This window comes from Mustela putorius, unplaced genomic scaffold (assembly GCF_011764305.1).
Source record: "Mustela putorius furo isolate JIRA1106 unplaced genomic scaffold, ASM1176430v1.1 tig00003987_pilon_pilon_pilon, whole genome shotgun sequence".
Classification (NCBI taxonomy): Eukaryota; Metazoa; Chordata; class Mammalia; order Carnivora; family Mustelidae; genus Mustela; species Mustela putorius.
Genome location: NW_025422126.1, coordinates 9,016,891 through 9,042,766, shown reverse-complemented (window position 1 = coordinate 9,042,766; position 25,876 = coordinate 9,016,891). Strand labels below are relative to the sequence as shown.

The window sequence follows — 25,876 nt, the reverse complement described above, 5'->3', positions numbered from 1 at the left end:
GGGGGAGCATTGGGGGCAAACAGACCAATTAGGAGACTCTTTCCATCATGGAGATGGGAGATGATGGTGACCTTGTCTAGGGAAGTGACTGTAGGGATGAAAAAGTACAAGAGGACTAGAAGGAGAGCCATAAAGAAATGGGACGTTCCAACAGGCGATAGGGTTAATACATGGCTCCTTTGCCACTTAACTAAAAACTGTCTTCAAGGATTTGGAAAGCCTTCCTGTCATACCTGATGCTGGCTTCAAGGGGACTTCTTCATAGGCTTACACAGAAGGCTGAAGATAAAGTGGTCCCTTGTCATTTAAAGGGCATCTTTTCTTTTGAAAAGCTTAGGCCTTCTCTAAACCTTGAAATTACATTATTTTGGTTCTAGCAAATGCCTGATGTGAGTCCTTCCAGAGGGGATTGTTAATGTCAGTTGGGTTCTTTGAATTATTGATGAGTCTCAGAGTTTGTAGAATTAATGAGCTTTAGTGGTGGGTAAGGATGGGCATTTTGCTTTAAGAAAGTCAGCAAGTCACCCCAGAGGAGGCTGCCTCATCCTGGCCTAATGGGGGTGTGATCACTCCAGAAGAAACTGCTGGCTGAGAGCAATCCTCATTTAACCCACAAATACTCGGGGTCCCTCTGAAACCCTGAAACGGAGAGGACAGTGCAGATCCCCAGGGTATAACTTGGTCCATTTGGGGAAACTAACAATACTTAAAGTGTTGCTGTGATTTCACACAGAGAGCTTCCTTTCCCTGCAAACACTCACCCGCCTTGGAGGTCTCTGAGCAGCACAGAACATGTGCACTCGGCTTTGTGTGCCAGGACGAGCTCACCAGAAAGGGGTTCCCAAAGAGGGCTTTGTGGAGTGGAATCTCCCCCATTATTATAAGTGGTTATAGGGGAAAGAAAGTTCTGAGGTCAAATTGGAACTTATCCTGATAATCAAATAAGCAGGTTTCTTCCTTGTAAGACCCTCGGAGCCTTTAAGGTATTAATGTTCAGTGTGACTTTCTAGAGTGAGATTATAGGATAAAATGTTTTCCAAATTTACTTGACCGCAGAAGCTTGGTTTTGAGGACCTCATGGAACTGGCATTCTGCAAAATTCACTTTGAGACGTATTGCTTGAGAGTATGAGACCCATTGCAATTCCTTCCTGGAACAAAGTAAGGTATAGATAAATAGAGTATAAAATATCGAGGGCAGAGGATGTATCTCATCTCTGGATGCCCTAGAATGAACACCCCTCCCTGGCATCCTATAGGTGCTGACTAAAGTTTTGAGCCTCTCTTTTGGGTCAGTTGTACTGGAAGGACCTAATACATCAACTTGTCTGAACCTTCATTTTCTAGATAAGAAAATTGAGGCCAAAAGAGGAAAAGTAACTTTGCAGAGATCCCACAAGTTAGGCAGCAGGTACTAGAACCCAGTCTCTTGTCTCATTCATTGATTCAACAAATACCCGTTGAGCACCTGCTGTATGCAAGGCTCTGGATTAAAGCCAACATTGCCTTTACAGAGTTTATATTCTAATGGAGGGAATAAGACATTAAACTAATTACAAAATTAATAATTTACATGTACTTGGGAAACTTGCTTCCAAGGAGGAGAGAGCACTAGGAAAGCATGAAGTAGTGGCCCTGGGCTGGGACTTGTGGCCTCAAACCCATCTTGCTGCCTCCCACTGAGCTGCATGTTAACCCCCATGACCATGTTGTTGGGCTCATCTCAGCTGTCTTTGGCAAGATTTGTATTATGAGGACCATAGCTCTTGACCCAGACATTTATACAGTTGGGACTGACGAAGGTTATTTTCTGGTTTTGTGAATTTCTTGAAGTTATGCAACATTAAGACAAATCAATTCAATAATAATAATAGCACCTGTCATTTATTGAATGCCTACTTAGGTTACCCACCATGCTAAATAATTAACATGCATTATCTCATTAATCTTCCCAGCAACGCTTCGAATTAGGCATTTCCTCCATCTTATAGATGACAATACTGAGGCAGAGAGAGTTAAATGATTTGCCAGTCATCCCGTGGGTAGTAAAAAGGTGGTATGGGGATTTGAATTGGGGTCTGCCCAGTTCCAAAGTCCACACTGTGTTACAGCATGTGGTTTTAATTTACAATTTAGGATTAAGTGGTGTAAAATTGGAACTGCCTTAGAAAATCAGGAACTGGAAAAAATAACAAAAAGTTATTTATTTTAAAAGTAATTTATGTGAAGTGTCTAGCACAGTGGCAAGCCATGGTAGACCCTCAGTAGATGGCAACTGTCATTGTATTGCTGTCCTGAAGCCTCTAAACCATCAGGTGGCAAACTACAGCACAGAGACCAAATCTATCCCGTCATCTGTTTTTGTAAATAAAGTTTTATTGGAACACAGCCGTCATTCATTGACATATTGATGTACGTTATATCTGGCTACTTTCCCACTACAATAGCAGATTTGAGTAATTACAACGAGACCCTATGGCTCACAAGACTAAAATATTTATTATCTGAGCCTTCACAGACAAAGTTGGGTGACATTGACCTAGACAAGTGCCTCAAGTCTCTATATTGCCATTCTGTGAGCCTATGTGAGGTTATGGGTGCAATCCATGCTAGTGTATGCCTTCTACTTAAAACAGGAGGTAAAAGTCAGTAGAAGACTCATAGACTGTCTTTAAGCTGTAGGTCAGACTTTGTGCATCATGCATACATTATATTATTTAATGAGCAATCCCATTGTATAAGTAGGCTGAGGCTCAAAGAAATTAAGCGAGGCCACCAAGTGGTGAACCAGGTGGGTAAGGCATCCAGGCTTGTACTCTTTGCGGCTGATGGGAGGCTACATCTTGGAGCAGGAGAAAGCAATCTACTACCCTTCTTAACAATTGGGCTCAACTTCCTTCCTCCAAGACTGATTTCAAATACAAATGAGGCTCCGTTGAAAGGCCGTCCAACCGGATGGATAAACATCTAAATGGGACTAGTTGGGGAAAGAGGGGGTCTCTCATTTTTTGGACCAGGAAGGGTGGCTGGTATTGGGAGCCGGGTCCGGATGCCTGGCTGATCACCTGCATGCCACAGCACTTCCCTACGCTTGTACACCTGCTGTCCCTGTCACCTGCAGGGAGCCATGCTGGTGGCTTCCCACCCTTCCCAATAGGCTTCTGCAAGGATCCCTGCTAGGCTTGGAGTGCCCAGTCAATAACTATTTCTTCCTTTGAATGACAAACAGGTGGCCAGAGTGATTGATTGGCTGCTGTCTGAACATCTCAAATACAAATGAACAGGTTCTTTTCTTTTACTTTGTAATAAAAGCCAACTACTAACAGGCCTTGAAACACTAAAGTTTTATATTCTAATTGGTGGATCATTCAGGGTGTCCCTGCCATGGCCTACATCTGGTATTGGACAGCTACATTCACCCTTGTCCCATTTAAGAATAAGTGGTCAATTTTCAGTTATTTTGTGGCAGAAAATTTACTTTATAGCCATATTTGTAGCAGTGTGCTGCTCATAATAAATTTAGTTATATGGATGACTTTGACATTCATACCCTTCCCTGAGACTGCATAGGGCCAGAGAGAAGACAAAGAGGTTTTTGTTGTTGTTGTTGTTTGGGGGGGGGGGTTGGTAGCCTCTTTGAGGAAGGAGTTGGCAGGTGTTAAAATGAAGACTTGAATGAAAACCAAGGGCCAAAGAGAGGCTGAAGTGAACCATGTAATTTAACAGATTCTCAGACATAGATTTCTGAGCCATGAACTCAAAGAGAAGGGTTCAAAAGGGTGGTAATAAAAAACCTGTAAATCTACTCGACTGGTAAGGATGATTCTCTACCTTATGATATGGGCAAAGTGGGACCACGGCAGAATTAAACATCGCCTGACCCTTCTTGATGCCGTCACCCGAGGTTCCCCCAGACAATGGCCCCTCCCGTATCTGGTTCCCACCAGGCTGTGTACCTCTCCCCAAGAGCATTTAGCAGTGGAATATTTTGCTTATACAAATCTGTCTTCTCTGGTAGCCTGCAAGAAGTAGGTCTTATCCATCTCTCTACCTCCCGTGCTAGCCCAGAGAGAGAAGGTGCCTGATACATGACAGGCACCCGGAGAGACCGATGAACAAAATCGGGGAAGGGCAGCCTGCCCATAACTGCATTTGCAATCCCAGACAGCCCTAGATCATCTCTCTCATGGCAGTCGTCGGGGTCCTGCATGCAGAACCCTCTTCCTAGTTGTGATAGAGAAGATGGGAAGGAGAAGACCAAGGTTTCTTCCTCAAAGCAAAGACAGTCATTCAGGAGAAAATGGGACAAAATAAACGAAAAACCTAGGGTCCAGTACGAGTACCAGTACAATAGTACTTCCCCCAGTAAAAAGGATAGCCCTTCTAGAATGAGACCCAGAAGTGCTGAGGGAACATAAGGAGTACATGGAGAGGTGATTCCTTTGTTTCAAACAGCCCCTAGAAATGGGAAAAACACACAAGAGTGAACATGGAGCGAAGATCAGGCAGAAGTTTCGTCAGTCACCCGTCAGGCTCATATCCACAGACTTCCCCTTGGGGATCCTGATCACTTTTCCAAAGGGGATATTTCAGGCCTCTCGGGGTGCTGAGGGCGTCGGTGTGCTGGTGGACCTGAGAGCTGTTCCCGAGCAGGCAGGAGGAGCACGAGTGTGTGTGACTGCAGGTGGCTGTGGACGATCAGAGCTCCATACTGTATGCTTTGCCTTGCAGAGGGTTGCCCTGGCTTGTGCAACGGCAATGGCAGATGTACCCTGGACCTAAATGGCTGGCACTGCGTCTGCCAGCTGGGCTGGAGAGGAGCAGGCTGCGACACGTCCATGGAAACCGCCTGCGGTGATGGCAAAGACAATGATGGAGGTAGGTCCCCAGCCCTAGGGACGCCGTACAGCTTGGGCGGGGGTCGGGCGGGGGTCCAGGGCAACAGGTGCGCATCAAACTGCACATGTGGTGGAAGGAATGAGTACATGTCTCTAGTTGTTCCATCTTAATCAACTTAAATGAAATAACAGAAATGAAATTAATGGCCATCTGACAGCCAGTGGAGAGGATAAGGCATATGGAAAAAAGAATTTTCTAGCAATTCAATAGTGGGATGTGTTGCCTGGCACAGTTGTGCAATCCCCCTCACTGGAAATGGACAAGAAGAGGCCCGTCCAGTTTTGTGTCACAGAAAGTAGCAGAATGGATGCTTCTCCCCCAGAGGCAGGTTGAGTTACCTTCGGTTGTGATGCCTGCTCCCCTGATTCTGGTAGTAATCCCCACCAAGCCACCTTTGCCCCCCACAACCTCTGACCCTGGGGGTTTTTCCTAGAATGGGTCTCAGTTAATTGGGTTTTTTTCAAGTGCTGCACAGTCCAGACCCTAAGGAAGAGAAGCCTAGTCTTGTGGAATATTTCTCAGCTGGGAGAAAAGAGACCAGGGTTCCAATCCCTATTGATCCCCTGTGTATCCTAAGCAAGTTACTTAATGTCTCTGGGCCTCACACTTTGTATTCATGCAGTGGGCAATTAGATCATGACGACCATTCCAGTCTTTAGATTGGCCCTAGCATTAGCCTTCTTTCTTCTGTTGTGTTACTTGAATAAATATTATCACTCTCCCTTAGAAGACAGATTGATTCTTCCTGACTCTTCTAATCTCAGGAGGCTAGTAGGAGATATTAAAAAGATAGAGAAATGAAAAATATTTGAAACCGTCAACCATTCCTTTCTAACAATGGCATGACAGCTGACCTGGTCCTAATGCGTTTATGTAGCACCTAAACATGCATGCTCAGGGACTTGGTAAGCGTACGGCACAGAGTAGGAAATCAGCAAGCCACCTACTCAGCACCCCAACCTCTGGGAATTTTCTACTTAGAATGACTCTGTGATCTCAGAGTGCCATATAGATTAAAAGGCCACAAGTGTTTATTGTGATTATTCTAATTCATTTACCTTCTATCATCTCCAGCAGCCTGGAAAGGGCTACTTCAAACCACTGAGCTTGGTCTAACTGGCTTTTGGTCCATCTACCTGCTGCCTGCCTCCAGGAGGTGATCAGGCCTATGTGCCCGGGTCTGGGCCCAGTGGAATAGTTGTCCACGAGGAGCTCGTGGGATTGAGCCTTGATAGCTCGGCAGAAACAGTGGGTCCAAGTTCTCCTCTTATGACCTTGCAGGGTTGAAATGCCCCTTCATCAACATGAACCCTACCAAGTCTACTAATTCTTATACTCCATAAACATCCACAGTTCCTCCTATGGGACCAGGTCGTAGGCCAGGCACAAAGATAACAAAATCTTCTCACTGTGCTCTAGGAATTCAGGTGGGGAAGGAAAAACCCACGGTGAAGGGCTAGTGGACAGTGTGAATTCTGTGCAGACTTATATATTGGTTGGTGTGGGAGCAAGGAAACATTCACCAGGGAGGTGACACTTGAGTAGACAGGTATTTCTTGGAAAGGAAAGGGCTTTCTGGGGCACCTGGGTGGCTCAGTCATTAAGCATCTACCTTTGGCTCAGGTCATGATCCCAGGGTCCTGGGATCAAACCCCATATCGGGCTCCCTGCTCGGCCAGAAGCCTGCTTCTCCCACTCCCCCTGCTTGTGTTCCCTCTCTTGGTGTGTGTCTCTGTATCCCTGTCAAATAAACAAATAATCTTTTAAAAAGTTAAAAGATTATTATTTTAAAAAAAAGGAAAGGATTTTCTGATCAGAGAGATCATCATGGGCAAAGCAGAGCAAGACACAGCTAGGGTCCCAAGCATCCCTGTCTTCAGGCAAGAAAAAGTATAATAATATTTGTTCTTCATAGGAAAGAGATGTCAGCCTAAATTATCTGCATCTCTCCTCAGCCTTCTTCACTTTGCCGTTAGAGGCAGTTCTCGTGACCATCAATAACTTCATGTAATTAGAAGGAAAGGGGACAAGAGTTGCACCATGAAGTCATTCCCCTGTCAAGAAGGCAGTGTCTTGGCCAAAGCCCTCAAACAGCTGTTGAACATCTGGGCAGCCAAAGAACTGAGTGGCCTTGAGAAATGTGGGGAAAGGGCACACATACAAGAATAGGTTCTGGAAGAAGTTTCCCTGTTCCCTCACGTGAAGCACACATGTGTATCCTGTTGGCCATCCTTCAGCCAGCTGTCCCGGGGCTAGAAGTCACCAGTGTTACACAGGGCATGAGCACGCAGGAGCCCAGAGCCCCACAGCTCTGGTGGGTGAAAGAGCCTCCCATCCTAAGAAACAGGGTTAATTCAGGCCCTGGGGAAATGGGGTCTCCTCCGGCCATTGTGATAGATGAACCAGGAAGGACTAGAAAAGAGCTATCAAAAAATCCTCAGTTGCAGGAAATGATACCTCTTGCCTTTATGGAGCATTCGATAGACTGGAACGAACTTTTCCATATCTCTCAGCAAAGCCATGTGATAGCACTGTAGCCTGAGTTCGTTGACTCACTCAACAAACATTAACTGAATGTCTGCTCTGCATCAGGCCCCGTTCTGGGTCCTGGGACCTGAGACAAATAAGACACAGTCCCTGTGCCTTGTACAGTTCACAGTCTGGAAGGAGAGATAAGAAGCCTGCAGTTGCATTGCAGGGGGAGAATTGCCATGGGGAAGGGGCATCCTCTCATTGAACTAATATTATCAAATGCCTGAGTATCCTACTGGGAACTATGATATGGTCCCTGTCCTGTGAGGCTTCCAGTCTCTAGCCAGGAAGACATCCATGGGCCATCATGGTTGGAAAGACAACCACTGGGGGAGACCAGATCAATAGGGGAGCCTAGGGCTCTTAACTCTGAAATGAGGCAATGTCTCAGCCACGGTCCTCTCAGTTCAGCGGGCTCTCCACCCATTGGGGGAGCCAAGGAGATGGTGCACAGGATCCCAGATTTGCAGGGTAGCACAGATGAAACAACCATAAAGAGGAGACTGTCCCAAGCACTCGAAAGGGCAAGGCTATCCTCACTGGCCTATTTCTCTGTTTCTTGGCCAAATAGGGTTAGTTTTCATGGAGGAAGTAATGGGGCAGGCTCACAGGGGTGAGCCATATTTAGGACTGGGCTGTTTTTGTTCGGTCAAGCACACATTGGCCAGGCTCCTCCTGTCCACAAGGCACCATGTTCTTTTCTGAGGAGATAAAAAGAACCAGTGAACATGGCCTGATCTTTCTCCCTCAGGAAGCCCACTGTCATTTGGACGAAATTGCTCTCCTAACAACTAAATCTAGTGGAGGCAGAATGGAATAAATGCTTTTAGTTTAGCCATGATGTGAGACACAGCATAATCCCAGATGAAGTCAGGGACAGGGGAAAGTGCTCGAGTCTAGCTGGGGGACTCTTACTGGCTGATGTAACTCAGGAGCTTGGAGCAGGGATTACCAGAGTTGAATGTCGAGTAACAGGACTGGAAAAGACACAGAATAGGAACTCTGGCTCCCTCCTTCTACCCCCTGCATGTTGTAGAAAGGGCATGTTACATCACACACATCAATGTCACACACAACGTCAGTGCCCTGGCCTGAACTTAGGACCCAAGACTCTTGAGCCATTCCACATGCCTTTGTGTCCCCAGAGCTCTCCTACCTGACAGTGGTTCATCCTCCCCCTAGAAATGCACTGCGAGTACTTCCTCAAACTTAGAGGAGCTGCCACAGTTCCCAAAGCCGAACAGAGGCTAAGAATGATAACTCGTGTGTCATTTTACGGTTTGCAAAGCAATTGTGCATCCACTCCACAGACTCAATGGCTGTGGTGTTACCCTTCCTGTTTCTGTATGAGGAGGAAATCTGCACAGCTGGGGGCGGGGGTGGTAGAAACTGCCATCCTCTGTGAGGTTCTGGCCACATTAGAGCTTTTCAGTGTGTCTGGACCTCAGACTCATGGTTCCATCGAAAACCCAACCGTTGGCTCTTCAAGTTATCTGGAAACTGGTGGCTTCTCTTCTTTCCCACTTTGCTAGGCCTAAAGCAGTTCTTTCCAAATTAAACCTGAATTTCAAGCTTCATGAAGAATGCTGTTGCAGTATTTTTAAACTGTGAGACAAAAAAGGAAAAAAGTTAACAGTATGGCTGAGTTGGGTTTAGCATTGTTTGTTTTCATTCATGGTGGTTGTGTAGATTTGAAAACAGAACACAGATCCTGACTATGATGCAGTGACACCGCCCCCCCCCACCCCGTCCGCTGATCCTCTCTCCCCTCACCCTTACGTGCCTCCAGATGTCACCAGAGCACTGGCCAGTGAGGGACCAACAAAGCCAGCAGGTGGAGAGGCCCTGAACCACTTGACAAGGAGATGTGCCTCCTTCGTGTCCTTTGGTCTGTGAAAACCTCCTGAAGTGCTGGCATGTGTCTTCTCAGCTGTGACATAGAGACTCTCTGAAGGAGCATGTTCGTTTCTTGCCCATTTTAGAGATGGTGAAACTGTGGCCCCAACATGTGAAGGGTCTGTAAAGTGAGAATAAGAATGCCTGCCCTGCAGGGTCACGCTGTGAGGATGGCAGGTGGGCTCACTGTGCCCGAGAGGCAGCACTGCCCAGCGATGAAAAGTACAGGATCTCTTCCCAGACCGCCGGGATTTCAGCCCTGGCTCTCCTGTTTGCTCCCTCTCTAAGCCTCAAGTCCCTCACCTGCAAAGGTCAGTTCCTGTTCTCCAGCACCTTACTGCCTGGAAGCACAGAAGCATATTTATGATAGATAAATGCATATACACATATCCATATATAAATAATTATTTTTAAAAACTGGAATACGCTCTTCATGAAATTTTACACACTACTTACTTCACGTCAGATCACAATGTGTCTCTGCATATAATAGTGTATTTTGAGCTTTTTCATCTCTTGATTAAAATTCGTATTCCAAACTGTCCCTTGCTCCTTGCTAGAAGGGAAATGATTCAAGTGTACATAAAAGAAGGTAGAAGCCATAGTTTAGAGAGCATCCGTAGGTGCCAGGCACCATGCTGGGTGCTCTGTGGATGTGATGTCCAGACCTTCGAAAACAGACATGCAGGACAGAGATTTCCATGCAGGGAAACTGAGGCTCAGTGAGCTGAAGTCATGTGCCCAGCATCACACTGTGGATCTGCAGGAAAGCTAGGATTAGAACAGAATGGGTGCATCCAAAGAAAGAAACTAGAATATAAAGTCCCCTGGAATCTTAAAACAACCAGACCCCTTTGGATGAAGGATTTGTAAGCAGCTTCAAGGTGTGATAATCTCTTCAGGCACTGTCGGTCCCATGAAAAACGATCGTGGATTGCAATACAGATCATTGATAGATGCCACCTGGAAGGAGGAATTTCAGGAGAGCAGAGAACAAAGCTCTCTGCCCTCCCTCCCCCTCCCCATCTCCCATTGCTGCAACGGAGAGCTCCCATAAAGCCATAGAATTCGGTCACCCTTCAGACTATCTCTAAACCACGTTTCTTGTGATAAGAGACAAGAGAGAAATTGACCTTTAAAAATCCTGTGTTGCAAGGGGCAGATAGAGATTTTGAAAGCCTTTTTAAAGAAGGCACAGAGTCTATTATAGCAAATGACAAAAACTTCTCCCAGATGTGTACAGGGGAGGGAGGCCCATTCCAGGCCCCATCCCCAGGGCCTCCCTGGGTGCTATTCCCGGGCTGCTGTAAGGCCGCTCTGTGGTTACAGAGAGATGAGGTTGGTGGCTGGGCTGTGGAGCAGGGGCAGCAGCCAAGCCCGCAGAAAGAGGAGGACATGTCACATGCTGTCTGCGGAGCCGTGAGTATAAGGACCATGCAAACAACTACAACACGAAGTTTGCTCGGCCGTGAATTCCCCGCACCTGCTCCCATCTTTGTTCTCCTTTCAGCTGGCTCGTGTCCACCCCTCTGGTCCCAGTTCACGCATTCCATCCTCCAGGACACAACCCAGCCTGCAGCCCAAGCTGGGTTCCCACCTTCCGGCTTCCACGGCCCCATCTCTTTCTTCCCCAGCACTCTGTTGTGCCAGAAGCATGACGGTCTTCTCCCTGTCTGTCCACACGATGGGTTCCAAAGGGACGGGTCAACAAGTCCATTCCTGCCCTCTGTGGAGGAGCTAGAATGCCCAAAGCACGGACAGAGAAAGATGTAGACTCTGGCATAGTGCCTAATGGCTGGACTTGCAGAAAGAAAAGAAACCAAATTGCCAGCTCTGCCACACTTCACTGCAGGATGATGCTGAGTTGGTCACTGAACCCAAGCTCCAGGGTCCTCGTCTGCAAAGCCAAGAAGGCTAGCTGAGCCACCACCTTCGGTAGGACTCTCATGCACACCCTTGGCTTTCTGAGGGAGTTGCAGGTGGCCGGCCACCAGCATAGAAAGGGCCCACAGCATAGAAAGGCCAGGAGGTTAGGTCAGGTAACCCCAGAGGCAGCCCCATGAACCCCCGCCTAACTGAGGAGGACACCAACAATAAGCGTGGAGGGAGTCCACCAGGGTCCCACTCCTCAATGGTAGCTGTTAGGATCACAAAATGAGCATAAAGCCACTGCTACTCAGGACCAGGGACTGATGGCAGGGGACCTGTCCCATACTTGTGCCATAGCACCTGTCTGCAGAGGGGGCTCTGGGGAATGGCCATTGGAACGGGGAGGACCCCAGAACTTCACTGAATGACTCATTTACTCTTTACAGCCCAGGAAGCCACCAGCAATGCTGAGGGACTGGCAAAACTCACTCTCCTGGTTTCGCATGAACAAATGATGTCTCAGGGATAGGAAGGGGTGTGCTCAAGGTCTCACAGCGAGAAAGTGATACAGCCAGCGGAGGAACTGGCTCTTCAGGCTTCTAGCCTGGGTTTTTTTTTTTTTTCTCTCCTGTTCTCCACTCCCTGGTTCTCAAGGTCGCTTGACACCCCACAGCAGAGCAGGCACTGAGGAGGGGGCTGGAGGAAACAGCATGGCCCTTATCCCAAGTCAGTAGCACTGAAGTGGAAATGTTAGCAGAAACCAGCGCTGCGTGCACGTGCACAATGTAACATTTTAGCCCCGGGGTGGGCGCTTCAAGCTCAGGGGTCACAAGAACTTGAAGCCCTTTGGAAAATGTTCATTTGGTGCCCCAGAGACCTGCATCTTTTGTCTGTTTTTTTTTCTCCCCGCCTCCTTTTTTTTCCATCTTTCTTTTTACTCCCTGGTCTGACTGACTCTACTGGACACTTCCTCCCTGCTTCCCCTTGCCCGTCACTGCCGGGTCTGGCATTGCCGCCCTCCAGCCTCCAGGAGCCTCAGTGGCCCCCCCTCCATTTCCTTCTACCCCCTTCACTTTCACCATGTCAACAGAGAGAGAAGGAAGAAAGGATGTTTCTTGGGGTGGGGGGGGGAATGTTCTTTTCCAAAAGTTGGGGTTTCGAGTTCAGAAGGGTTTTACTGAAAATTTTAAGGAAATAGAGAAAAATCCTCCCTATTTTCTTGGTGTTTTTTGTTGGTCTTTCTGTTTGTCACAAGAAGGGTCTATCAGTGGGAAGAGCATACAAACGAAAAACGGACATTTTCTAAGTCAACCGACTTGAGTCTCAGCCTTGCTGAGACTTTCGTTTCCAGTAGAACGGCCAACTGGATCCCAAAGGGCCTCTGATCATAAGAAAGGACCATTTGTTTTTCAACTGGGTGGCTCAGTGGGTTAAAGCCTCTGCCTTAGGCTCAGGTCAAGATCCCAGGGTCCTGGGATCGAGCCCCACATCTGCATGGGGCTCTCTGCTCAGCAGGGAGCCTGCTTCCTCCTCTCTCTCTCTGCCTGCCTCTCTGCCAACTTGTGATCTCTGTCTGTCAAATAAATAAATAAAATCTTAAAAAAAAAAAAAAAAAGAAAGAAAGAAAAGGAAAGATAAAAGGAGTGTGGGGAGGCCTGATTCCTGAAGCAAGGATGAAGCCGGGGCAGAAGCTAGAGAAGGAGACACAGGCATACTAAAGTGAGCTCCATGTCTGGGGAAGGAGACAGAGAAAATCTACAGTAGAGTGAGGAGAGAGGGAGCGAGAAGGATTGAGGTCACTCAGGGAGCCGGAAGGGCACGGAAGAGTGGTATTTCAGCAAGACACCTAAATTCATGCTTTTCACTTAAGAAATAGTTCCCAAAAGTCTCTTCAGGACTCAAAGACCCTTTCATATTTAAGAAAGACCTGGGCTCAGATTCCAAGTCAGCCCTGGACTACACAAACTTGACCAAGTTATTTTACCACTTTGAATCTCCAGTTCCTTCTATAAAGTGAGGGTGATGGGGCGCCTGGGTGGCTCCGTCAGTTGAATGTCCAACTCTTGATTTCAGCTCCGGTCAAGCTCCCAGGGTCATGAGACTGAGACCTGCATTGGGCTCCACACTCAGCAGGGAGTCTGCTTGAGATTCTCTCTCTCGCTCCAAAAAATAAAAAAATCTTAAAAAAAAAATAAGATAATTACATGAGGGTGATGCTGACAACAGTGGCTACCTCACAGAGCAGGGAAGATTCAATGACACATTCCTTGAAAGCATTCCTTGTCAAGCATTTAGCACAATGTCTGTGGTCTTCATCATCATCATCATTATTTAATATAATATTAATAGTAATAATTCCTGGCTGACCTGCCCCCAGGATTAGAGAACAGGAAGCAGTTCTTCCAAGATGCCACAGAGCAGAGTGTTTATAAAGAGGTAAAAGCCCGGCTTCCAGAGTCTGCTTCGGTGGTAAACAAGAGCAGGCAATAGCTAATAAAATTTCAAATTAGCCATGACTTCTCACAGCCCTTCAATTGTACTCGCTGATTTAATGGTCAGCGTCCCTGCTCACTGGGATTGAATAATGGAGCATTTCTGCAGAGTTATGGATGCGGCAGCTGAATCTGTCATGCTAACATCAATAGCAGAATGCAAATAACCCACAGCTCGGGCTGTAATTATGTGTTTAAGCAACGTCTGACAGGGGTAGCACGAGACTGTGTGATGGAGCCCGCCGTCCGCAAGAGAAGACAGGGGCTTTGCTAAGCAATCAGTGGGTGTTTCTGGGAGCTGGGACAGGAGCCCTGAGTTAGAGCGCAGGACTGTGCCGGGGTCAGAGGAGGCCTTTCTTCCACATCTCAAGATGAATATGGGAGGTAAGCAGACCACGGACAAATGGCCCTTCACTTTGGTGAGCCATATTGTAGACTCAGGGATAGGAAGGGAAACTACCCCTTAGGAAGTGCTTACTGTGTATCCAGCATTCTGCTAGATTTGGGGACATGTACTATGTTTGGTATTTATGTCACTAACACTTACATGACACTTTTATAATCCCCTCGTAAGACACATGGGAAACAGAGGCCAGAGGGTTTACGTAACTTGCCTAAGGGCACGTAGCGGTTAAGTTTCAGAGCCAGGATTTGACCCCAGGCAGTCTGGGTCCTGGAATCCATTCTGTTCACGCTGCGCTGCCCTCGAGGAAGTCATCAAGTCTTGAATGCCATGAAGAAGTAGGCAAGAAAGACGAGGGATTTTTCCTCTGTAATTTACTAAGAGAAAAAAAAAAAAAACTGGGTTTCAGGGACGTCAAGTAGCTTACCCGACACCACAATACAACTGAAGCTAGTAAGGGGGCTTGGGAGGCCGCCTGTGTAGATGGGGCCCCGAATCTGGCCAGGCTGTGCCATGCTCTGCTGCGCAACATCTGTAGTGTAAACCCAGGGACACAGAAGCGAGAGAGACCTGTCGATGAGGAAGAGGCTGGGGCTCGGAGAATAAGAGCAGGCATTCGACCCCGGGAGTTCTTAGGTGCAGTTCTGGGACCTGAACGTGAGCCTGAGCCTCACGGTGCTCCCACCACACCACACTGAGCAGCTCAGACATCCAGTGTGTTCTTCCACCCCGGGGCCCTCAGAGAATGCCCACCGTCTCTTTGAAAAGAAACAGAAACACCCATCCCCTGTACAGGTTCTTGTCCTTCTCCCCAGCTAGACGAGTGGGCCGAGAGCAGATCTGAAGCCCCGATCTCCCCACAAAGGCCTTGGCTCATGCCACGTCCTTAATCAAGTGTCTCAGTCAGTGGAAGATAGAGACGTGAACGAAGGCATTGTGGACAGACACGGCTGGTGGGCCGTAGTGGTATGAACTTCAATGCTGTCATCCCTGCAGATGGCTTGCTGGACTGCATGGACCCTGACTGCTGCCTCCAGCCCCTCTGCCACGTGAACCCGCTGTGCCTGGGCTCCCCTGATCCACTGGACATCATCCAGGAGACACAGGCCCCGGCGTCCCAGCAGAACCTGCACTCCTTCTATGACCGCATCAAGTTCCTTGTGGGCAGGGACAGCACGCACATCATTCCTGGGGAGAACCCCTTTGACGGAGGGTGAGTCCCCTGCGCCCTGGCCCTGGCCATGGCTCTCTGCGGGAGAACTGAATCAGCTCGGGCCACCTTTGGGACAGTGGGGGTGGGGGTAGGGGGAAGCCAGGAGGGCGGGTATTGAAGGCTCTGGATGGAATGTGACAGGATGCGGAGAAGCAGCCTCAGGTGCCCACCCTTAGAAAACTGCTATCCCAGGCATTTGGAATTTTAATGAGACAAGTTGTGTTGTTCCCGCTAGGTGATAGATGGAGAGAGTGAGAAATCAAAGGTCCAAGGGGAATCTTGGATCAATACCCTCTTTGCAGTCAGCTGTTACTGACTCTGCAGTCTCCAGACGAGTGGAAACACTTTAGCACTGTTCACCCTCAGAGCTGATGTCCAGAAGATGGTGGGGGTGGGGGGTGGGGTGCAGTGGCTGCCCCCACTCAGGCCGTCGGCCCGTGCGTTCTTTCACAAGTGTTTGGTTGTATCTGTCACCCACTGGACAGCTGTTTACTGAGGTCCATTCTGTGCCAGGTGCTATGCTGGAATCATGGAGCTGAATAGTCCACTAAGGGTCAAAAAAGACCTCCAGGGTGATCAAGCAGAACTGTGCCCTCAGGGCACTCTGGGACCATCCTCCAGGAGGTGCTCCTGGGAGGGGAAGACCTGATTTAAGAGCAGAGTCTTAGAGATGAAAGATGGTTAACTCGTCCAGGGAAGGGAAGGTGTTCCCAGGAGAGGGAAGAGCTTATGCAAAGACCAGGGGCACGTGAACCAAGCACAGAATCCAGGAGTGATGGGTAATCATGCCTCTTGAATGCCTTCCCGTGTAGGGCTGCCTCTTACATGCAGACCTTTCTCTAAAAGTCAGCACAGTCAGTTCAGCGGTCACAGATTTCATCTCTTCTGTGCTCATGACTTCCATGCGCCACGGGGACAATGGGGTAGTGGTGAGGGGTGGGAAAGGTGAAGGCCATCCTCAAGTTCTACTTAAAGGGGGTGATGAGCAGGGCTTAGGCATCACCTGAGCCTGAGGAATGCAGGAGAGTCTGTCACTCAAATGCCTTGGGAGACTGTGTTGCCTTCACCAGCTTGAGGAACTGAGAGCAGCAGCGCATTTGGGAGCAAGGGGATGACCTCCCCACTCTTGGTAAGGGCACGGAAGGGAGAGTCTGTGGTTCATAAGCAATTCTGGAGCTTACATGGAGGTGGGAGATGTTGATTTGGGAGACTTCAACAAGCAAGCAAGAGTGGAAACCAGGAGCACACAACAGTTTATTCTGGGAGAATGTGTGAGGGGAGAAGGGCAGGGCCCTCAGAAGGAGCCAGCCTGGGAGGTGGGGTTGTCATCTCCAGAGCATATCCCAGAATCCAAGAAGAAGGCCTCCCTGCTGGGACGGGATGGAGCCTGGGTTCTGGGCTTCACACCACAGGACTGTGGGGTCCAGAGCACATGTCTCCCATTGCCCCGGTCCCTCCCCACAAGGATCAGGCATGGGACCGGGAAAGTGAAATGGGGGGAGTGCTCCGAGCCCAGCAGGAGGGGCGTAACAGGAGTGAGGAAAAGCCTTCAAACTTTAACATTTTTTAGAGGTGAAAGTGCATCGTAGTCCAAATCATCCAACTCACCTCAAGAATCTTGAGAACCTCAGAGGTTAAATGTCGCTGGGTAGGAAGCTTCCTGCTCTTTTATTCAATTGTGTAACTTGCTCTGAATGCTTGTGGGCCTTCCTGGGGCATACGTTCTTTTAATCAACCAGGGATAAGCATATTATTCCCACCAAGGGGAATATTCCTTACTCAGCCTTTCTTTATTGGGCCCATTATGGGATCTGATCAGGGTTCTGGCTGGTTGGATGCTGGTGGTGTTTCTGCCTAAGGAGGGCCCTTACCGTGCCATCCTGATCAGTGCCAGCGAGGACCACATCCCCTGCGTGTCTTCTGGTGACCCACCAAAGGCTGCTGCTTACATGCCACAGATCCCTGGGGGACCCACGCAGGCTTTCAGTACTGTGGCTCCAGCAGGTCTGACTTGCAGGGAGCTTGAGAAATCCATACCAGGAGAAATGGACCTCTTGGCAAAAGGGAAGAGTAGAGGCCTCAGAGTCAGGCCTACTTGTGTTTCCAATCCCAGCTCTGCCACTACCGGATACATGGCTCTGGGCAGGTGGCTTAATATGACACACATATAAATGTCTCCAATCCTCTAAACGGAGTTCTCCAAAAAAGGACTGCATCCTACTCATTTTAGCACTTAGTAGATGTTCAACCAAATACCCGTACATGTTGCCTTGAACAATGAAGAAATGGAAGCAAGGAGGGAGAAAGAGAGAGAGGGAGGGAGGAAGGATGGATAGATACATTATCTATTTTACTTAATTTTATTCTGAAGATTCAGGGTCCAGGGAAGTTAAATCATCTGCTAAAAATCATATTACAGATGAGTAGCAGAGGCAGAAGTCGGCTCCCAGATCATTGTTTATGTACCTGTCACCCTCAATTAAACTACAGATGCTTTGAAAGCAGAGACCGTTCATCTCTCCAGACCTATCACACTTAGGGCAAGGCCTGGAATATGGTATTCAGTCTCCAGATAAATGTATAACAGAAGCTTCTAGATGTTACTGTAAAAATTCCTTTCACCTAATATGTGCCCAAACCATTAGGCCCCTGTTCCTCGCTCGTCTAGATTCAGAAGAAACAGCAGTCTGTCACTACTCAGTATTCCCAAACAAAATTTTATGTAAAAAAAAAAAAAAAAAAAGGCCAAGTGACAAGAAACCTGGAAACATGAGGCATCAAATGCTTTTGTCATTGGACACCCATCAGGTATCTGTTGTCTTGATCTGGGCCCTCAGAGCAGTGCTTATTTGCATAGTTGGGGTAAAGTGGAACCCCTTGCCAGGTTTGGGTTGTGGCTTTCCTTCCTCTCATATGACAGAATGTGGCTTCGTGGAAAGAGCCCAGAGTCTGAATCTTGGCTTTACCTCCTGTCATCTCAGTGTGACGTCAGAGGAAATGATTTAAATTTCGTGTGTGGGCCTCCGATTACAAATGGGCTGTAATGCTATTTCACAAATGCCATTGAAAGGGTTATCTGAAATAAAGCATCTAGCACAGGGCTTCATACTTAGGTGGTCAGTAAGTGGTTGCTTTTATGGCAGCGGCATGGCCTAGTGAAAAGAACACAACCTTTGGAATCAGACAACTGGATTTATTTTAGTTTAATTTAGTTTATTTGATTTAAATTCAGTTAGTTAACATATAATATTTTATTAGTTTCGGGGGTAGAGGTCAGTGATTCATCAGCTGTGTATAACATCCAGTGCTGTTCCATCACATGTCCTCCTTCATGCCCGTCACCCAGTTACTCTGTCCCCCCATGCCCCTCCACTCCAGCAACCCTCAGTTTGTTTCCTTTGGTTAAGAGTCTCTTATGGTTTGTCTCCCTCTCTGATTTCATCTTGTTTTATTTTTCCCTTCCCTTCCCCTATGGTCCTCTGGGCTGTTTCTTATATTCCACATATGAGCAAGATCATAGGGTATTTGTCTTTCTTTGATTGACTTCTTTCATTTAGCGTTAATACCCTCTAGTTCCATCCTTGTCATTGCAAATGGCAAGATGTCATTTTTTGATGGTGAAGTAGTAGTCGTGTGTGTGTGTGTGTGTGTGTGTGTGTGTGTATGCATGCCACCTCTTCTTTATTCATCTCAGACAACTGAATTTTAAGTCTTTTGCATCCACATTCTAGCTGTGTGACCTTGGGAAAAATCCTTAACCTCTCTGAGCTTGAATTTCCCCATCTGTAAAAGCGAGGTAATAATGTTTACTTTGCCGAGTTGCCATGAGAATTAAAAGAAAAACACAAAGTACATAAAGTCATCACCTAGTTCTGGCCACACCAAAAATGCTCACTAATTCGATGATGATGACGATGCTGATGGAGAAGGAGATGATGATGATGATGGTGATGGTGACGGTGACATTGTTAAAAAGAGCTTCTCACTCTTTTAATTGGAAGTGCAACGTGGTAGTAACCTGTCCTCCAGGGAAGTCCAGCAGCCACGGAGAAAGGAGCAAGGTTTCAACTGTTGAATTCTTATTTGAGGAAAGGAAAAAGCAGCATTGTGCCCGCCAGCTGTCAGCTGGAGTCCTCGTTAGGGAGGAATCCAGTGGCACTTCTCCAGAGAGCAGGCTTTCTGATGAGCAGGCAGACCTGACTTGTTGCCTGTGCCTGACAGAAAACCCCACATTCTCTTGCACCCCACATGCTATGACACAACATGTAGAGCCCACACAGGTGTCCATTTAACAGGCCTCACGGTGCACGCTGTCACCCAGAGCTGCGGCAGCATTTCTGAGCCGGTCGAGGACAGGCAACCCCAGAGGTGCCTTCCTGCATGCCGCAGGCTCCCAGCTGGGTCTCTGACTCAGGGAAGCACACGGGTGAGCTTGCTGGGACCACAGGACAATGTGGACTGACTAGAGCGCCCTTCCATGGGGGAAGCAAGCAAGCAAGTCTTCAGGGCCTAGGGCTGTCTGCAGAACACTTTTCTTCAGAGGCCTGACCCCAGGGCTGAGATGAAGAAGCAGGAGGTTCTCAGATCCACCGATGATACCAGGAATTCTTTGGGGAGCTCCTTCTGCTTCTGTGCAATGACGCAGCTGGCCCCCAAGGACCTGGAGCAGGGCTGGCCCTCCCAGAAGGAGGGGCAGCCGCACTTTGGGACCTGAGGGTCCCCGCCAAGCATGGTAGGCTCTAAGCTGGGCTGGACTCCTTGGAGCCAAGCACAGAGCTTGACTCCAAACTAAAGCAGAAGGACTGTCAAAAGACTTGGAGTAAGGAAGCCCTCAGGGACCCTGTCTGGCTCATCTCTGTCCCCAGAGTCCAGCACGATGCCTGGCCCAGATGTTTCATACAGGTTTAACAAGTGCTGTAGCTCTGTTGGCATTCTGCCCCTGCTGTCCTCAAGTTCACATAAGGGACAGAGGTGTGAGTGGCTTCTGCTGATGTAACACAGGTCGGAAGTGGGAGCAGACAGAGCAAGCAAGAAAATCACCATCACCAGGTTAGGTGGCTTGACTACTGTCTATCCTTTCTAGCCTGGAGGCACAGACCCCTCTGCTCCGTGGAATGCCTGTCCCTCACCTGGAGTCCCGGGGAAAGTACAACACACTCAGTGGAAGAAAGGGGCCACTTGGGTCTGTAGGTGACAGATGGATCCCCAACTGACCATGAAAGGAAGACAGATAGTAGGACCCAGACAATAAAGCTTGGGATCAGGCAATCGGGAAAGAGAGAGAAGCTTGAGACATTTCCTCCTCAGAGAACACTCAAGGCCATTATGTCCATATGACAAAATTTTGGTTGCTTCTCTACTCTTGGGAAGGACAGGCAGACAGATCCCTTCAGCAATTAGCTATAGATCGCCAATGCCAGATGGTAGAAAGAGGTTCTGACAAAAGAACCACCCCTGAGTTATTTGAATATCAGTTCAGAATAGGTTTGAGGACACAGTATGGGTGAGAGAAATGTGAGGTGGTCTAGTCTTTCTGGGCCCTGTGAGCCTGATAGCTTATCAGCTCATTCAAATGAGAAAGTTGGGTGTGGACAGATTGCTATGAAAGTCCGCTGATGGGCGTGCCTGGGTGGCTCAGTCAATTGGGCGTCTGCCTTCCGCTCTTGTTATGATCCCAGGGTCCTGGGTTTCGGTCCTGGGTTTGGGCCCTGTGTTGGGCTCCCTGCTCAGCTGGGAGTCTGCTTCTCCCTCTGCCCCTCCACCGCACTTGTACCCTCTCTCTCAAATAAGTAAAATCTTTTTAAAAAAAAAGAAAAGAAAGAAAGAAAGAGAAAAAGAAAAAGGAAAGAAAAAAGAAAAGTCAGCTGATGAGACACACTAAGCCAAAAGAGAGAAGACTTGAGGAGTCAGGGGACTTTGAAAAAAGGAGGGAAGGGTGACCAGAGCATTCATCCCAAAGGAGGCAGAAGATCATATGCTGTGAAGATGGTCAGAGCCTCGGGAGAGCAGACTGGCTAGGCTCCGAGGGGTACAGAGTTGCCCCCATAACCCAAGCTGTGTTTGGCCCATACGGCTCTGTGCAAGGCCTTCAAGAAGATCCGCATCCATAACCCCTTACCTGGAGGGCTTTTCGTGTGTCCCGTCCTTTGCTAGTCATTGAACCCCTACTGCCAAGCAGAAAGGTAGGCACAGACTAAGCCACAAGGATAGCACAATGAATCAGCGAGTCAGCCAAACAGCCAGTGCTGAGTGCCTGAAGAGGTAGAAACAGAGCGTCCCAAGAGTTCAGAAGCATGGCCGTCACCTCTCAGGGGCTGCATCGAGCACCTCTTTGTGTTTGCAGGACCCAGTACAGGCCTGGCCCAGAGGAGCCAACTGTATGTGTTTGTTTTTGAATATGAATGAGCAACCCAACAAGGGAGCTCCTGAATGAAGACTTCTGGCAGGGACGTGGCCTTTGGCCTAAGACAAAAACTTCAGTCAGGGTGGCGGTCCATTAAAACATTATTTATCCTACTTCTGGTCCTAATGACCCATTAGTGTGTCATGGAGTCAATGTAGCGAGTCGAAACTATTTTTTTAAAAAGAGGTGAATTTCAATGGAATGGGGTACAATGGAATGGCAGCTATCGGTGCAGCTCCATGAAAAGGGTAGTTACTGCATGAAACGTGGTTGGTTGTGTGTGTGTGCACACACGCGTGCCACTGAATAAGCTGCATTGCTTAGTGTTGGTTTCAGTTGAATGAGACTTAAAAGTACCTTCTAGACTGAGGAACTGACAAGACTTTCTGGGATAATCAGGGATTTGAAAGAATTTTAATGTGGCTGGAGCATAATTATGGTGATACTGTTTTCCAAATCAAAAGTCAAGAGCCGTGCTCCAGCATTTGACATCAAGATGGTCTCAGGAAGTCTGGGGTACCTGATCCTGGTGTGCAGAGGGGCCGCGGGAGAGGGAAGAACAGGGTAACTATGCGGGCATTACAGGTGGGTTTGGAGCAGGAACTGAGAAAGATCCGTCCCTGGCCTGTTCACTGACCAGACCAGAGTTTGTCGTCTCTGTTAGGACTTAAAACTGGACATTAGGAGAAATGAAATAACCTTGATGCCATGTAAGTCTTCAGAATTTACTTCAGATCCTTTACAAAGACATGGTTTCCAAGAATTTTGAAAGCAAGGGTTTCAAAGACGAGAAAAATAACAGAAGTGTGTGTGGGCAGGGGGGGGTTCCCATATGCACTCTGGTGGCAGAGCAGTTACAGAAAGGCATTTGCCTGCCACCCCCCTATCCGCAGCCCCCAGCCCTGGGCTGTGGACAGCCCTCGGAGAGCCCTCAGAGAGCCTGAGTGGTAGAGACCATCTAATGGAGCTCAAATAAACACCAGCTTCCTGACAGCTGGCCTCTGAGTGAATTTATTATTGAATTACACTCCTGCGTCTCAGAACAAGCTGAACTGACAGGCTACCCCATCAGTTTAAGAAAGGGGGGGGCAGGGAGAAAGACAATGATAAATTACCCTGACGGAAGATGGAAGAAGGTAAAGATCCTGCTTCCTCCAAAATGTCAGCCATTATATATTATTCATGTTGGTTTTTAAAAAAATTCCTCCCCACACTGAAATGAATGTTTATGATGATAAAGCAATGAGGTGAATTTAATTCAAGATGCAGGCAGCAACTTCTCGCATCATCCTGATGAGTAGCTAACAGCTCCTCCTCTGCCACTTGATCGGCCCGTTACTGATATCAAAACCAAACTACGATCTCTGTTTGCTCGGTAGCTGCAGCTGGTTCCTAGCTGTCCGTCAGGGCAGACGTTAGCAGAGTGCTGTGCCGAAGCGGGAGCCACTCGGGGTTTACCCAGAGAGAGCCTGCATTCAAGTCCTGGGGCGAATGAGAGCAGATGACCTCCGGTGAGCGAGGCTCTAGGTCATCCTCTGTGACGTGGGGCTACCAATTCCTACCGTGCAGGGTGTTGGGAAGATTAAATGAGATAAAATACCTGAAAGCCTGCCGGCTGGCGCAAAACACACATTCAGTAATAACACCTACCGTTTACTGAGGATGTTCCGTGCATCAGCATAGTTTGAAATGCTTTGTAGTTTTCCTAAGTAGTAATACCTTTATGTCTCCCCACAAACCCTATGACACAGGGACGTCATCACCCTTCTTTTACAGATGGGAAACTGAGGCACAGAGAAGTTCAGTAACCTGGCCAAAGACATAGGGCTTATAAGGGGCAGAGTCAGCTTTTTTTTTTTTTTTTTTTAAAGAGTAAACAAGCATGATCGGGGGAGGGGCAGAGGGAGAGGGAGAGAGAGAGAAGCAGACGCCCCGCTGAGCATGGAGACCCAAGGCAGGGCTTGATCCCACCACTCTGAGATCAGGACTGGAGCTGAAATCAAGAGCCATACTGACAGAATCACCCAAGTGCCCCAGCAGAGCCAGCATTTGAAGCCAAACCAATTGCTCCTGGAGCCCGTGTATCGAGCTCTGTTCTCTGCTTGGTCGTTTCAAGTCCCACCTCTCCGCATCTTCAGTCTGGAAATCTGTACAGTGTGATGCTGCTACAACTCCACAACCCCAGCTGGTCCCAGCTTTCTATCCAGTTCTGTCCAACGTGATACAAACTGAATGTGCACTAGGTCTTCGCACTTCAGAGCACAGCCTGGGAGGCAGGTAGCCCAGGCTTGCCTCCCAGCCCCACCCTTTGCTGTGTAACCCTTTGTTGTGACCTTGGACAGGTCTCCCCCTGTGCCTCATTTTCACCACCTGCCGTGTGAGGATACTAACCCACACCTCATGGGGATGTCTGAGTATGAAATGAGACGTAAAGCACGTACGTGTCAGGGCAGTACGCCTTCAGTAAGTGTTAGTAAGCCCCGTCACAGAGAGCAAGAGTTAGCCTCATCATTCTCAAGGACATTAGTATTTGTATAGGCTTTAGTGTCACTCTAAGAACCAGGGAAAGAACGAGAATCTTAGCCAGAAGAGTGAGTGCCATTACGGAATTGCTGCCAGTGCCCCAGCGCCAGGGCGGGCAGAGGTGAGCGGACCTTGAGATCATCAGCTCTTTGTGGTAGAAGACAAAACTTGGAGGTCAGAGAAAGCTCTTGGCTCAGCAAAATAGTAGCAGGACTCTCCTACATCCTGGAGAACCTGGGGTCCCGAGTGAGGGCTCTCTCAAGCAGTAATTCCCGTGCCTGTAAGTCAGGGACTTATCTGATCCTGATAAATTTCAAGCAATAAGAAGTAAAAATTGCACGAAGTCAAGCATAGCGTTACTAACACATGCTTCAGGTCAGGACTCAACAAACACATCTGCAGCGAGTCTAAGCAGCCTTCCAGTCTGATCCCTGCAGGGTCAAGAGTTGGCTCTAAGTGAACCCTGTGGAGACAGGCTATGATGTGGAGAAATGCTACCTCTGGACAGTGTTCTGGTAAAAGAAAGAGTTGTGCCTGTATGCCTTCCTATGTCTGTCTCCTCCTCCCACCCCTGCGGGGCCCTGTGGGTCCAACCTGCAGGCCTCTAGAACCAACCCCAATCTGAAAAGAAGGCTTCGAGCAGCGCCAGCCACTCAGTCTCAGGTCCGTCAACTGCTCTGTTGTCTGACCAGTGGCTCGCCAGCTCTGCTAGATGGGTTTCTGCCTTGTCCCAACCACACTTCCCAGCCACACTTTCTTGCCCTGAGGTAAGCAATTCGGTAGCCCTGCCAGCCAAGAACTCAAGCCTTGCCTTCTCTTGCCAAGCTCTCGCCCCTGACACATCTGGTTCTAGAGCTCCGTCCCTGCTCTGCTTAGGAACCTGGTAACATATGGGACATCCATACCTGTGGGAGCCATCTCATCATGGCTGCACCCCTGTCAGATCCTCCTGCCCTGTCCCTTGTATGAGCTGGACTTTCTGTATCTCTGCTCAGCATTATCTCTAACTCAGGAAATGGGTCTCACTGTGGTCTACCCTTGTCTCTCCTTTCTGGGCAAAGCAAGAGAAGTCTCCCTTTTCCAGGTGAAAGCAGGACCCATCCTGTGCTCTGACAGGAAGACAGAGCATGCAGTCACGGAAACAACTTGTACACTGAGAGACTGTATCTGGCGTCACACATTAGCGGAGCTGCCTCGAGTTTTTCTAACAGCACAAACCATCTCCTGAGAATTCTCCAAAGCAGGCCTCTGGACAGAGGCCAGCCTGTCTGGACCTTCCATGTCCATGTCCCCAGTGTTTCAAGCCACATCCCAGAAAGCACCCTTGCTCCTCCAAAATGATCTCTACGGTCCAACCACTCTCAGTCCTGCTTCTCCTTTGCCACAACCAATGGATTCATTTCTCTCGCATACGGTGTTAGGAATAATCAAGGGCTCCATTCTTGTCTTCATCTTTGTTGGCTGACAGAAAATATTCCAGAAGGTTCCTGTAGGAAATTATTCAGCCCTAACCATCAGCGTTCAGCAGTCTGGTTGCCTACAGGCTTGGGTGATCTGACCTGTGGCCTGAGAGTTCATGTTCCCTAAGTCGCTGAAGGACTCAACAGCTACACTAAGCTAGGAGGTCACAGAACAGTGGCTTCCAAG

The 25,876-nt window shown here is 48.4% G+C and overlaps 1 protein-coding gene across 9 annotated transcripts in view; it reads left to right on the top strand.

Annotated features, from left to right (window-relative positions):
* Positions 1-25,876, top strand: part of TENM4 (teneurin transmembrane protein 4) — a 575,238-nt gene that overhangs the window by 464,285 nt on the left and 85,077 nt on the right. For all 9 annotated transcript variants that reach the window (XM_045071344.1, XM_045071343.1, XM_045071342.1 and 6 more), the window contains 2 exons: positions 4,731-4,877; positions 15,087-15,303. In XM_045071344.1, coding sequence (XP_044927279.1) covers positions 4,731-4,877; positions 15,087-15,303 — 364 coding nt within the window. The remainder of the gene's footprint in view (positions 1-4,730; positions 4,878-15,086; positions 15,304-25,876) is intronic.